The 15,632-nt window shown below is 41.9% G+C and overlaps 1 protein-coding gene across 1 annotated transcript; it reads left to right on the plus strand.

Annotated features, from left to right (window-relative positions):
- The first annotated feature begins 560 nt into the window (after positions 1–560).
- On the plus strand, positions 561–10,687 carry Sfrp4 (secreted frizzled related protein 4). The gene is made up of 6 exons (XM_021180700.2): positions 561–1,323; positions 2,443–2,523; positions 2,609–2,674; positions 4,526–4,724; positions 7,474–7,537; positions 9,889–10,687. The coding sequence occupies exons 1-6, from the start codon at positions 879–881 to the stop codon at positions 10,078–10,080; spliced, it is 1,047 nt and encodes a 348-aa protein (XP_021036359.1). The 5' UTR covers positions 561–878; the 3' UTR covers positions 10,081–10,687.
- Positions 10,688–15,632: the final 4,945 nt, after the last annotated feature.

Below are 15,632 nucleotides of genomic sequence, written 5' to 3' on the forward strand. Positions count from 1 at the left end.
CAGGCACAGACCAAATGCCTGGTAAAAATCTGAGCCAGAACTAAGTCTAGTGGCCACAAAACAACATCAGTAGCAACAACAATAGCAAACTCCGCACAACTCAGGGCGGTCTGGGGAAGGCTTATATAAACTGCCAGTGCTAGTTCCAACACTTACTGTGCTAGGCTTTCCCTGATCCACACTGCCCTCATAGCTGAGGCGCCTCTCTCGCCCCCTATGGGAAAGGAAAAACAAATGTTTCGAAATGAAAGGGCAACAACAGGGTCACGTTGCTCCAGTTGCTCCAACTCTGAACTTAGGGAAACTTTAAGGCCGACTTAGCAAAGTCTCCCCTGCACAGGCTTTTATCCAGAGTCCCAAATGGCTAAAAGCAAGATGCTCCTTTTCTTGATCTGAAGAAAAAAAGACTAGCAGACGAAAAAAGGATAGACTTTAGGGGAAAATGCAGAACTATGGCCCTTGGCTGTGGAGCGGCGGAGATGATGTCATCGCTTCTGCCGGAGAGGCTGGGGGTGGAGCAGCGGAGTGGGAGCCGGCTTTGCTCTCGCCGCTGCCAAGGCTGCTGAGCCCACGTCAGGGGACCGGTCTGGATAAATAGGGTTCCACAATGGCCGTGGCCCGCTGCGCTCCGAGCTGCGGGACCCGAGACTGGAGCTTCCCGCGGGGGTCGTTGCTCTGGAGGCTGAGTGCTGGCGCTGCCAGTGCCGGTGCGCCCAGGGGCGATCGACGGCCAACCCCCCAGAACTCCTCATCAGTGCAGACTGGAGCTCCAGCAGGAAAGCTCACTCCAGTGCCCCAAGGTAAAGAGATAAGGAGGTCAACGGGGCTGGAAGAAAAGGGTCCTCCCAGCAGAGACTGCAGCCCAGGAGGACAGTGCCATGCTCCTCTCCATCCTGGTGGCGTTATGCCTGTGGCTGCGCCTGGCGCTGGGAGTGCGCGGAGCGCCCTGCGAAGCTGTGCGCATCCCCATGTGCAGGCACATGCCCTGGAACATCACCCGGATGCCCAACCACCTGCACCACAGCACTCAGGAGAATGCCATCCTGGCCATCGAACAGTATGAAGAGCTAGTGGACGTGAACTGCAGCTCTGTGCTGCGTTTCTTCCTTTGTGCCATGTACGCACCGATCTGTACCCTGGAGTTCCTGCACGATCCCATCAAGCCCTGCAAGTCTGTGTGCCAGCGCGCACGTGACGACTGCGAGCCCCTCATGAAGATGTATAACCACAGCTGGCCAGAGAGCCTGGCCTGCGATGAGCTGCCGGTCTATGACCGTGGAGTTTGTATCTCTCCAGAGGCAATAGTCACTGACCTTCCAGAAGGTAAGAGAAGAGGAGGTATCAAGGAGGCCAAGAGATTCTAGGGAGAAGCAGATGGTGTCTGCTTAGAGCCCAGCAGCTCCTGTCCCAACCTTGGGGGAGGTGAAGGGCCCAGAAGATTATCTCTCAGGGATTTCTCAGGAGAGAGAAACAGCTCCCTGAAGGACATGGGGAATAAGGTTGTTGGAGAATAACCCATTAAAGTGTTCTAATTTAAGGTAAATAAAAGAAACAATACCCTAAGCAAAGAAAGCTGGTGCTTGAGATAGTCCCAGCGCGTGGTGGCTAATTCTCATTCCATGCTGACCGGGAGTTCCCTACTCCCCACCCGGCGGCGGCGGCAGCGTGAAAGTTTGTAAATGTAGTCGCCCTGGTTAAACTCCACTATGTGCCTATGTTGTGGTCACTGAGCAGAGCACTGTGGCATGTTGGTTAATCTGATCCTGTGTCACTTCCTCCGTTGTTTTCTTTTATGCTGTTTTACTGTTATTGTTGGAAGGGACACTACGAATTCATTTCTTGAAATGAAACCTGAGAACATTATTGCATTATTTTATTGAGGCTTCCCCTAAGTCAGATCATCCTCTATTTAAAGAGGCTGCGCCTAGGATATGAGTTAAAGGGGGTGGGTGTGATTTATCAACCTTGCTTTAAACGATTCTCTTATTTGGAATACTGGGGGGAAAAGTTTACGTTAGACAACTGCTTCAACTTTGTTAAGCCTGGAAGTTATGCTTAGTACTGTTGATAATGCAGCTGTGGACTGTTCCTGCACTGCAGTGGGAGGTAGCAGCGTGGAAACAGGCTGGTGGTTCTAACAGAAGACTTCGAACAGCACTATCAGGGTGGCTCAGGGAAGGGGCGAGGAGACTGCTCCAGGTTAGTGTCAGGGATGTTCATTTGCATCAGATTCTGTTTGAATCAGTGAATTCTTGACTCGAAGACTTTTTTCCTTCGGCCTGAGTTGTAGCGAGAAAAGTAGGTAACAATCACATTATTTTTACTACGGCAATATTGTGTTGGATGTTTGTATTGGCTTGTAGCCTCCAATGGTTCCTTATTCCATGTGAATGAGGAGACCTAGGCACTGACTACATCCCTGAGGCCCTGTTTGTGTTTCAGATGTGAAGTGGATAGACATCACACCAGATATGATGGTGCAAGAAAGGTCCTTTGATGCTGACTGTAAACGTCTGAGCCCTGGTGAGTTCTGTCCTCAGGCTTCCTCTGTTCTGCACACAGAGTGATGTCCTTTCCCCACTGTCCATGTATTTTGTGTCTCTTTCAGATCGGTGCAAGTGCAAAAAGGTGAAGCCAACCCTGGCAACATACCTGAGCAAAAACTACAGCTATGGTAAGTTTTCTGATAACAGCATTTGCTTTGGGGACTTGGCACAGCAAGGCACTGAAATTGCACGAGACTGGATATAGTAGTCAAGAAGGGGTAATGGATAGGTAATTACATGGTTTCTGAACCACTCAACAACCATAAAGTGTCTTTTCTGGGTTAATGAAAGCAAGCACAAGATAAATAACTCACATAAAAAAATAATGACCTCAGTGAAAACGGCTGTGCACAGAGACTGCCGCTCCGTTTCTCAGGTTGTTCCCTTACAGGAAGGACAGGGCTTTGGACCAGGATTTGTTTATCTGAAGACCAGAGGATGAAGATATGACCATGTGTCTTTTTCTTCACCAACAGCTACAGATGCTTAGGCATCCTCTCTTTTACTTGAACGAACCATTTAGTACTTCTCCAGAGGGAAAAAACAAAGGCCATGCTATTTTAGAAGTTTTGAGTATTTTTAATTCTCTATCATCATTTGGAAATACAATTCTCTTATGTTCTTTAAAGATTTGTACTTGAGATCAGAAACAATTCAATTGCTTGCACTGGCACATATGTGCACACACACACACACGACACATACCTACACTATACAAACATATACATGAAAAGAAGAAAAAACCAGATCAAGTGCCTACTTGGGCTATTTAATATTTTATTGAATTTCTAAACTTTTAAATTTCTCCTAAAATAACAAGGACAAAAGAGTAACAGGAAAGATATATAGTTTCTTCATCAACTTGGTTTTCATATTTTAACTGATACATGATTTCAGTAGAATATTTAGATTATTTAGAAAGTTGGAGAGATATGGAACTCTCTCCTTGGGAAATAACCTGTAGTTAGGTTGTCAGACTTTAGAGTCATGAATAACCAATGTGGATAATTCAATTACAGAAAAATTCTTTTTCTTCCAAATAGGTTATTTTCCTGAAACATGTTCTATGTGGATATTGCCTAACTCTGTTCTGCTTAGTGCTTCATCTGCCAGGATCCCCAATAGGTCCAACCAGAGTTTCTCTGCTACTATTATCTCTGGGGTACCATGCAGATAATGAATTGTTCATTTGGTATGCTTTTGGCTCCTCCTCAAACAGCTTCTTATGGTGGAATTCAAAACAGTCTTATTTTGGGGCTGATCTACAATTCCACTAGAAGCACTAAGTAGTAGCAAGATCCAAAGAATTTGGAACTTAAAACTTGATCCAAGGTGATGACCTGAGCGTCCACCTGTAATAATGCCTCATCCCTACTCCTTGGAGCTTGTATTGTCATGCTACATTAGTGAACTGAGGGCAGCAACTTCTAGAGTCCTTGTAGTTGGGATATGTTAATGTTAGGCTTCAGGCTGTCCAAATATCTAGACATGAGCTCAGCCTGAACTATGAGAGGATTTCTAGTGGTTAGATAAAAGCCAGCATTCCCTAGGGACCTGGCAGTTATGACTAACGAATTCTTCTGTAAAAAGTAATTCAAACATAGCATGGATGACTGAATGAATAGAAACTTCACCTTGGTCTCCAAAGCTGGCAATATGCCTATCCTCCAACCCATCAGAGGGAAAGTAGAAACAGATAAAAATGTTTACAAAATATCTGGTTGATCTATAAGCCCAATTCCAGGCTAACATTGGCCTTCTAATTACCTTTTCATTTTGTGGTGTGATTCATTAATTTTCAGACAATGTTGACAATAAGATGTTTTGTGGGCTTTCTGCCTATACTGGGACTGCTTGAACATGATCTTAATTACAGAAATAACACTTTTTAAAGAAGCTCTGGATTTGGCCCCAAAACACTGTCTCTAGTTTCTTCCAATGTCTTCCATAACAACACTTACTTGAGTTTTTGATTGCAGTTATTCATGCCAAAATAAAAGCCGTCCAGAGGAGTGGTTGCAATGAGGTCACAACTGTGGTCGATGTAAAAGAGATCTTCAAGTCTTTGTCACCTATCCCTCGAACACAAGTCCCTCTCATCACCAATTCCTCTTGCCAGTGTCCACATATCCTGCCCCATCAAGATGTCCTAATCATGTGTTATGAGTGGCGTTCAAGGTAGGTCACAGGGAGTGTGAATTTCACTCAGTAATCATGGTTTTAAAGAACAAAGTAATACCAGTTGTCATTTAAAAATATTTTAGTAGATGTCTCTTTTGAGATGCTGTATTTCCTAAGTATCAGTTAGTCAAAACATGAATAATATAACCAGTTAATAGGATGAAAGAAATTTAGAAAAATATTTTAAAAGAATCTTTAAAATCTTATTTCAGAATCCATTAGCTGATTTAAAATTGTATCCAGGAGTAGATCATTTTGAGTAAGAGTAGTCATTTCAAGTCATTGTATTAGTCTCATGGAACACTGTACACATACACTAACTTACATAGAAACTTTAAATTGGTTTCTGGATCTGAGAATCCATGACTATCAAATCAAATCATTGCAAAGCAAAGTACAATTAAATAATCACACGTATACCTCTAGCTGGGAGTACTGTTATGCCTATATTTCCCTGGCTTTTTCCCTTATATCTCCATACATTTTTTAGAATGAAGACATGAACTCGGCAGTTCACATCCTAGGACAGACCCCATAACCTGCTGTAATTTCATCTAGAAAAAAAATCATGTGTTTTTGTATAACAAGCTGTCTTTCATTCTCTTGACATTCATGCTTGTATGTTACTTCTTTTTTTTTTTAGATATTTTCTTCATTTACATTTCAAATGCTATCTCGAAAGACCCCTATACCCTCCCCTCACCCTGCTCCCCGTAGGTTACTTCTTGATAAAACCCAAGACTCCTCTGTTCCTCTATGGAGAAAAGCAAATGCCATTTTTGAAAATGTCCTAATTTCGGAGCCTAGTTGTGTGTCCTATCAGTTGTTGCCCTCCGCTGTAGCACTGCACTATCTGAGCTTTCAAGCTATTCTACTTGCAACTGGCTCAAGAGTGGACAGTGCTCTGAACTCTTGCATTCTGTTGCTGTAGCAGACCAGGGTTCATTTAGGGACATACTAGGTTATTAGTCACGAGATTCTTTCTGGGCAACTGAGTGGGTTATAGACTCATCCAGTGCAAATATTTTTCTGTTTGTCTGGGATTTATGTAAAGAAGATTTTTAAAGTAATTAGAGATCTATCTTCTGAGAGGCACAAAACTGGCATGAAGCTACTCTTTTTGGATCCCAGTAGTTCAAGAATAGTCATAAAGATAACCCAAAAGAAATGTTTTCCTTTTTTAAAAATCTCCAGTACTGAGGATTGTACCTAGGGCCTCAAGCACGCCTCGAGTTCAACACTTAGTTAAACTTCAGCCCTCTGCTTACTTTTTATTTTTAAGACAATGTCCTAAGACTAATCTTGAATGCATTCTGTAGCCCAGGCAGACCCCAATCTTGTGAGCTCCCTTCCTCAGTCTCTTTTTCAAATAGCTGGAGTCACAGGCCTGCTGAAAGCAGACCCAGGAAAGGGGAGTGTGCTTGAAAACAATGAGGGCAAATGCAAGAGCACTTTACTATGAAAGACATGTGGCAAAACAATAGAATATGCATGTGGGCATGGCAAATATATTTATTTGCAAAAACAGTCTCTTTTCTCACTGCATTATGAAACAAATTTAAAATGGACTACATAGGTGACTGTTTTAGAACTGTGGCCAGAAAGAACAATGGATGATTAGAAATCTGACCCTTGAAAGACAAAATGCTCTATAAGCACAAAGCCAATGCACGGAAGTGCAAGAGAAAATATCAGTGCACGTTGTTGCTAGATGATACTATATTATGTGCACAACAGTCACAAAAGTAGATAGAAAAGGCCATACCTCTGTAATGGATATGATGAAAATGGAGACATTGTTCTCTCAAATTAGCATTTAAAGTGCTAGGAACACAATGCAAGATGTCTGCATGAATCCACTTAGAACCTATCTTTGTGTAAACAGTAAATAAACAGTAAAATTCTCCTTTGTATTCCCAAAGCTCAAATGAGCAGGAGATCCTACTTTTAATTAATATTTTAATGGTAGTGAATTAGATGAAAATGAGGCTATTTTTAAAACAATTTTTACTCTATTGAAAAACCCTGGTTTAAACTATTTATTTATGTTTACTTTATGTGTGGGGACTGTTTTGCTATATGTATATCTGTGCATCATATGTGAATGCAGTTGCCATGGAAGCCAGAAGAGGCCATTATATCCTCTGAAATGGGAGGTAACAGCTGCTGGTTGGCCTCTGTGTTGATGCTGGGAACTGAACTCAGATCCTCTGCAAGGGCAATCAGTTCTCTTAACTGCTGCACTGTCTCTCTCTCTCCTCTCTCTCTCTCTCTCTCTCTCTCTCTCTCTCTCTCTCTCTCTCTCTCTCTCTCTCACACACACACACACACACACACATACACACACACAGCCCCTTTTGGCCCAACATTCTACTTTCAGAACTTGTCTAAAGGAAATAATAAGCCAGTGCATATTATTCTGTACAAGGATATTAAACACAATAAGTAGAAAGTGGAGGACAGCTAAGTAGATATCCACAGTTGTACTATATAGTTTATTGTTTATTTGTGTTTTTCTAATCATCCCAGAAAACAAATATAACAACGAAAAGTAATGTATAGTATAGTCTACATATACAGTGTGCTCAGAAAAACATATAGGAACAAGAAAAATCCATAGGTCTTTCGCAGTGGATATAGAGGTTGTAGGAATAAGAATTATTTGAAAACAAGTATGATTTTTTTTCTTTATGGATGTTTTACCTTTTTAATAAAAATTTAATTGCCAAAAATTTACTTTTTTTAGGATGATGCTTCTTGAAAATTGTTTAGTTGAAAAATGGAGAGATCAACTCAGTAGAAGGTCCATAGTAAGTATAATCAGCAACATGGTGGGAACGTGTAGCCATGAAGGTAAGAAATCCCACAGATGGGGATTCTCCATACTGCCTTCTCTCCAAGCTCTCACGGGAGCTCGTGCTGTTTGAATCTGCAGTTTAGAATCACACCCAAGTTACTTGGAATTGTTATCAGAAACTGTTGTTCAACTTCACAGTTGACACAGTTGGACTGAATTATAAGGCATCAGTTATTCCCAGGTTAAATTGAGCCTTTTGTTTCTTAATTGTATTACAACTTAGTAATAAGAGTGAAGAGTATAAAAATTTGGTAGTCACTGGATTAGAATCAACATATATCTGTAAGTATGGAAATATTTCTAAAACCCATACCACAATTAACCTAACTAACATACTACGTTGCATTTAAAATAATATAGGGCATGTCTCTATGCAAAAGTAATTCATTTGTGGTCAAATGTATAATTTCAGTGGTACTATCATTGCCATATTGATGATTACATTAGAGTTAGAATATTCCCCCCACCCCAGATGAAAATCATCTGCAACTTAAAATGGTAACAGGTTTGGAATTTTTAGAGGACATTAGCTCCTCAAAATAAATGTAGACTTATTGAGGAGAATTTATGCATTAGTTACATGAAAGAAATCATTCCTCCTCAGTTTTTCAGTTCGCAGGAATAAAAATACCTAGGCAAGGCACTAGAGTATGTGAAAAATTCACTTAGGAAGAAGACAGCTGAAGACTGAGCATGCCCACAAAATAGAACCGACATCTATGTGTTGAGCTGTGCTAAGCACTCCTATCAGAGACTTGGGAGCTACCAGGCAAGTGTGTTCACTGTTGTGTGTTGTATGCCGGCCCGTGGCCTACTTGAACAGGGTACACCTGGGAGGCAGGCTGGGGCTCAAAGAGACTTAGACTGCAAGAGAGGATAATGAAGCCAAGACAAAGGTTCTGATCAAGGCCCTTGATTTTACTCAAAACTGTGCTTATAAAGGGGGAAGGCCCATTCTCCCCCCCCCCCCACCAGTCCATTCTTGGTGTCTGGAGCCAGTCTGCAGGTGACAAGCAGGATAGGATGTGCCTCCGGAATATCTCTAGGACCTCTCAGCAGGTAGCAGTGTCTTGGAGGAGAGCAGTGGCAGGTGATAGAACAATAGAGCCATCAGGGTCAGAAGGCTCCACCCTAGGTAATCTCCTTCTAAGTGGCAGAAAGGTCAAAGTCTGGATCAGCCTGTTTCAAGGCTGAGGGAGGCTACAGTTGTGAGATAAAATATTCTAGCAGAATTGCATTTCTGGTTCCCATGATAAAAAATATAACTGAAAAATCATTGGAGAAATGAATTCAGCCTCTGCTCTCCACACTCCACATGTGTGTGCACATACACACCAAATACATACATGCATACATACATACATACATACATAAACAAACAAATGAATACCATAACCTTTGTTCTGAAGGAAACTTGGTTATGTGTCAGGTGACTCATTCCTCAGTGTTCTGGGCACTTTAGTGGGTCACAGCAACACACTATCTGCTTCTCTGTGTCTCACAAGTTTTTTTGGTTTCTTTTTGGTTATTGTTTATTTGTTTGTTTTTCTGCATCCTATCATAGTTCAAAAATATAACATAATACTATAAGACATTTTGAGGGAGAGCACTTTTATTATTTTACATTACTGCAATAATTTTATTCTTGATATTATCTTTTACTATACCTATTAGTTAAACTTTATGGTAGGTACATATAGGCAACAAAAGCCATAGTATCTATGGAGCACAATACTGTTCATGGTCAGCATTATGCACATGTGATATTGGAATGATACAGTGAAGAATGGTTTTTGTTTTGTTTTAGATATAGGGATTTCCTCAATGCAGTAAATCACTGGTTTTGTACAGAGAGTAAATACATTACTACTTTTAGCAATAGCAACATTATTTGAGAAAGCTTTGTTGTGTAGAGATACTATACTGAGGCTGGCCATTAGAAGCACACAGGTAGGACTTGAGTTCTAGAAACAGTTGGAGAACGCTGAATTCTGGCAAGAATTTTTAATGGTTCTACGGTCCTGTGAGAATAAACTCTGCATGCTCATTTTACTGCTTGTGACAACAGTGCCCAGGGTATCGGTTGTGAACGTCAAAGAACTTACTTGTGAGTGTTGAGACTTCTTTGCACACAGAGCACTTTCCAATCACTGGATGCATGATAAATGCCCAGCATAGGGAATCTACAGTAATTGCCATGACATTACAGAAGAACTGCACTAACATGAAAGCTCACAGGTCAGTTCTGGTATTGATTGAACAGCATAAAAGGGTAACATGTAACATTTACAAATTGCCTCCCAGCAGTGGGAAGAGAGGCTTCAGGAACAGCAGAGAACAATTCAGGACAAGAAGCAGATAGCCAGCCGCACCAGTCGCAGTAACCCCCCAAAGTCAAAGGGAAGGCCACCTGCTCCCAAACCTGCCAGTCCTAAGAAGAACATCAAAGCTAGAAGTGCTCCCAAAAAGTCAAACCTGAAGAAAAGCACAAGCTAATTACTTTCTGTGATGGAGCCACCCTTACAGGATAAGGTGGTGCTGCCTGGGACAGCCTACAGAAGGCCACACACCACTTGCCTTAAGGACCCACTGTGGTTCGCTTTATAGACACTTCTTGCAGCATGTCTCATAATGATAGCTTCAATGTTTTGCTTTAAGCCACAGAGCCCTGTTACTTGTTGGTTTTCTGGTATGGAAAGTACAAGAGGGAAGGCTTATGGAAAGGTTCCTGAATTCACAGTTGTCTGTGTGCATACTGTGTAAGACCTTCTGTTTTGAGAGTTTGACCTAAAATGTACATTATAAAGTTCACATACTATGTCAAGCAAAACTTTTTTGACAAAAAATATTGAATATCCTTTGACTTGTGTTAAGAAGTTGGTGACATATTAAATGTTATTGAAAACATGTTTTTGACAAAGGCAGGGGAAATGATACTTAAAAGATCTTCATGTGTTTGTTGTCTGCAGAAATATTTTTCTGATGAGTGGGGTTTTGAAAAGCTTAGAGCTATGGCATGTGGGAAAGGGTAATGTGTGTTTATCAGACTTTCAATTCTGTCTTTATCTAGAAACTTTGAAAATGAAGCTAACAATGACAAGTAGAGAGAGGCAGACTGTCAATCTCTGTGTTCTTGTCATCTGGCTACCACACCAACCTGGAGATGCTCCTCACCAGTTACCCATGAGCTTCCCCACAAACAGTATTCTTCTTTTCCCCTGTATGACTCAAGTACCAAGGAGACATCTTGGATAAGTCATCAAGAGAGCTGGACCATTTCACTCTAGGGCATCATAGTTCTTCTAGTCATGAATAGTACAGGAGATTCTCTGTGCAAGTGCAGGTACTCACAGCCTCCACGCAGTGTCTGTGGAGCTATGGTGGCCGGGATGCCTAAGCTGGTTCGCAGTGTGCTATACCATAGGCACCATACTCACTGTTTCCATGATACAGGGAGCAGAGGCCACTTGGCTACCCACTACATATGGAGTTAGCAGAACAATACAAAAGCTTAAGACTTAGATTTACCATTGTCCCTGATGGTCACAGAAAAGTTAAGTGACATATCATAGTCATAGTCATTGAGACACAAACTGAGATGAACAGGACAAGAGCAAGAGGAGAAGCAGTTCTATGGGGAAGTATTGAGTGCACACTAGTTGCCTCCTGAAGGCTTTAGTTTTGTTTGTAGTATGACTTCAAGCTGCTGAAGAAACTCAACAGCATCAATAGAATACAAAACAGATCCACTGACTATTAAGGAAACCCAGTTAGGTATTTCACATAGCATCTAAACTCTAGAATCTCTGGACAAGTCATGAAGAACTACTAATAGCCTATGCAACCTGTTAGCAAAAGAGGATTGATTGACAGAAAAGAGTTAGAAAGAAAATCCATCACACTTTGCGGAAAAGGAGGAAAAATACTTCTGTAAAAATATTTTAAGTGTAGAACTGCAATAAATGTTGGAGAATGACTTTATAAATTTAAGTAATATTTATGTAAAAAATTTAACTAAAATTATGTAGTGAACGTTACACAAAATACTAAATAGTGATCTGGGGAGACAGATTTAGTCAGCTGAGTGCTTGCTATGTAAGCATGAAGACCTGAATTTGATCCTAGGGTCCATGAAATTTGATCCTAAGATTCATGTATAATAGCCGAGCCTGATGAGCAGTGTTTGAAATTCCAGTGTTGAGGTGGAGACAGGCAGATCTCTGAGGGAAATGGAAGTTCAAGTTCAGGCAGATAATCTAGCACCTGCAGAGAGACAAGTGGGATCATCCCATCTCTCTGACCCAGCCAGCCCACTGTCAGCTGATGGACAGCTCAATTGTTCTCAGTGGCCAGGATGAATATTCAGTAGTAGAGAAGAAGCAGTGTCTCTGTTAAAGATTGCAGGTACAGCTGTGAGGAAGCTTCCTCCCCTACAGTAAATGTAATAGTTCCTTAAGCCAAGAGGAAGCCAAATGCCCCTGCAGCTCCAGCCCACCTGCTGAGGAGAATCAGTTATTTGTAGAAACCAGTTTATGCTTGTATTAGTTAGGGTTTCCATTGCTGTGAAGAGACATCATGACCAATTAACTGGGGTTGGCTTATAGGTTCAGAGTTTCAGTGGATTATCATCATGGCTGGAAGCACAGCAGTGTTCAGGTAGCCATGATGTAGTTGCTGAGAGTTTTATATCATCATCCAAAGGAAGCCAGGAGCAGACTGTTCTTAGGCAGCTAGGAGGAGGGTCTCAATGTCCCCCATAAAGTGACAGGCTTCCTCCAACAAAGCCACATCTCCCAATAATGCCACTCTCTGGGCCAAGAATATTCAAACCACCACAATGCTAAAAGCCCACCTGTCTCCCCAAAGCATGATAACAATATTTTAAGGTTCAAGATGCAAATTGCCTTTCCCAGTCAAACCCCTTTAACCTTCCCAATTATCTCCCCAACTCAATCACCTTCTTATTGTAAATCATGCATAAGCCAGAGATCCCTGGAATCACACACATTGGGGAAAAGAAGGAAAGCTTCAGTTGGATTTCCTAGCCAATAGATTATGTTCATCAGCACGATCCCTAAGTGCAATCAACTGTCTATAGAAGAGAATGTGCAAATGATTTAGTGACTGGCCAGTCTACCCAACCATTTAGCTATTAAGATACCTCAACACTTCTCCCTTCTAATGAATAGCCATCCACTAATAAGATTTGCACTAATGCCTGTTTTTCTTATCTACACAGAAACCCTTAATGTCTAGGAGAGTCTTCTCACCAGACATAGCTGTTTGGGATTAATATTAAGTGAGGTCATGAAAAATATTCTATTCTATTGGCAATGCAACACACCAAACATCTGGTGCAGATAGCTACTGAAAGTTTATTTGGAAGTATAGACAAAGACCCAGGTATTAACTCCTGGGCCCATGCTGATTGAGAGCCATAGGGAGCAGTGGTTATGAGCCACCCCCATGCAAACACCAAGCTGGCAAGAGTTATTAGAGTCCAACTACAACTTTGATTCTTGGTTCATTGATTTCTTGAAGAGTTTTTTTTAGTTCTGTTTATTGATCCAAGAGGAACTTGGTCACTGATTTCAGGTAAAATTCTTTTACCATCCAGCTGTAGCCTGGAAACTTTAATCTATCAAAGAAATAGAAATTGAAGACAAAACCTCTAAGCATAAAGCCACGGTGTAGCTTCCAGGATGAAGGAATTCTCTACCATTCAAGAACAAAGAGTGGCAAGCTGAGAGGTCAGGCATCCTCCCGACCATCAACATCAGTGTCTCTACCATCAATACTAGTGTCTGACACAAAGGAGAAAAGAGCACAACCTGCCAGAGCAGCACAGGGGTATGAGGAGTGTCCTTCCCTCTCTGCTGTTGAGGAGCTAGTGATGGGATGGCATTTGAGGGCCAGTCTCCCAGGTTTCACCCCAGGAACATCACAAAAGTTAAAAAACATGGTCAAGAAATCTGCTTAGCACTCAGTGTCCAGGCCAGTTCTAGAAGCAGAGAAGCCCTGCCTTAAGGCAGATTTCTTCCCCCAACCAATCTGGGCATGTTTAGTAGGCTCTTCCCACAACCTGTTCTCAGTGACTACATCCCTCCCACACTGGCCAAGCCTGGCCCTCACTGCCCTCCTTGTCAGTCACTACTTTCGTCAAGATGCCCCAGTGTATATACACTGTACTGTCAGGGATATTACTGTGCTCCAAAGAGAACTTTGCGTCAATAAATAAGTGCTCTAATGAAACCCACTAAAATCTGATGGGGCATAGTTCCTGTTCAAGAAGAACCTCAGAAGACATCTCCTCTCAACATACACACATGCCTAGCCAGATTGTCAAGAATGGGCCTATAGCCAACACTTAAGCACAAGGAGGAAGACCTCTTAGGAGAACAATCAGTGTAAGGCTACTTTGCAATAAATAGACACTGTGTCCTTTCTGAGACCTGAAGACATCATAGCACAGTTGCCACCTAGTGGTGGCCAAAGCTGCTTCCACCATCTGGTTAGACAGCATTTGGGCCAGAATTCCCAGGAAGAGTCCTAAAAATACTTGGCCAACTTCATTACAAAGTGCACTAGCCCTGGCATCCTCCTTTTACAATCCATCCCAGAATTTGGTGTGCTAATCACTCGCTATGAGAGGGCAAGTGAAGGCCACATGCTAGGTCACTATGAGACTACAAATATTATCTCTGTATTTCAGGCAGATTTTTCCCGCAATATCCCCAGGAGTTGTTTGAACAAGCAATCCATTGTGACATGATGGAAGAGCCAGTGGCCCACTTCTGAGAAAGCATGTGAATCTCCAAGCTCTACTCTTCTCTTTTCTCAGAGTTAAAGTCTAATCCCAGGACAAAAGAACTCTACCCCTAGAACTTTTAAAATCCATGTCCAGAAGGAAGCTGTGTCGCTCTTGAGGTGAAGATCCAAGTGTGGAGTTTGTCCTTAGATCATTGGGAGAAAGGAAGCACTAAGACCTGGCTATGGAGGTGGAGATGATGCCCTGACCGGGAGGCTCTGAAAGAGGACAGCTTCCCAGCACTCAGGAGAATGAGGCAGTGGGATTATGAGTTTGAGGCTAGACTGGGCTATATGGTGAAACCCTGTCTTTAAAAACAAGTAAATACATTTTACTAGAGTGAGAAAAATGACAAGTGTGACAAGGAGTTTTACATCTATGTTTGTTGCAAGGGAACTTATAGAAAATGGGACGTGAGTGTGTGTGTGTGTGTGTGTGTGTGTGTGTGTGTGTNGTGTGTGTGTGTGTGTGTGTGTGTGTGTGTGTGTGTATGTGTGTGTGTGTGTGTGTGTAAGTCTGTATGTCTGTGTGTGAACACATGTGTGAAAAAGAGGACAGCCTTGATAACTCTGGCTGTCCTAGCAAACTGTAGAATTAAGAGAAATAAAAGTTTAAAGCCAGATCAGCCTCACAGTAAGAAGACAGTGGCAAGCATTTAACAGTCCAGTTAGGACAGGAAGGGACTGAAGTTTCCAAATTTCCAATAAAGACAACCAAAGAAGATTCTGATTCTGATTCAGAAACCTGATTCTGGGTTTTTTTTTTTCTTTTTTCCCAAAGGCCCAGTCAACAGACCTTAACAAATGGAGCCGGTGTGAGCCACAACTCTTGAAACACGTCTGAAATGCTTAACTTGATGCAGATCTATTCAGATAGCTGGAAAGAAGTGAACAATTAAAATCATTTTAAAAGTTATAGAAATTTATGTCCAATGCTAATGGTGAACTGGCAACATGGGTCTTGTCCCTCCTGGGCTGAAGGCAGAAAGCTGAGGGCCAGTGACACAGAGGAAGTACAAAAGAGGACATATACTTTGTTTATTATTATTATTATTATTATTTTGGTTTTTCGAGACAGGGTTTCTCTGTATAGCCCTGGCTGTCCTGGAACTCACTTTGTAGACCAGACTGGCCTTGAACTCAGAAACCTGCCTGCCCCTGCCTCCCGAGTGCTGGGATTAAAGGAGTGCGTCACCATGCCCATCTAGGACATACACTTTAAAGTAACTAGGTTGATTTTA

This window comes from Mus caroli, chromosome 13 (genome assembly GCF_900094665.2).
Source record: "Mus caroli chromosome 13, CAROLI_EIJ_v1.1, whole genome shotgun sequence".
Lineage (NCBI taxonomy): Eukaryota > Metazoa > Chordata > Mammalia > Rodentia > Muridae > Mus > Mus caroli.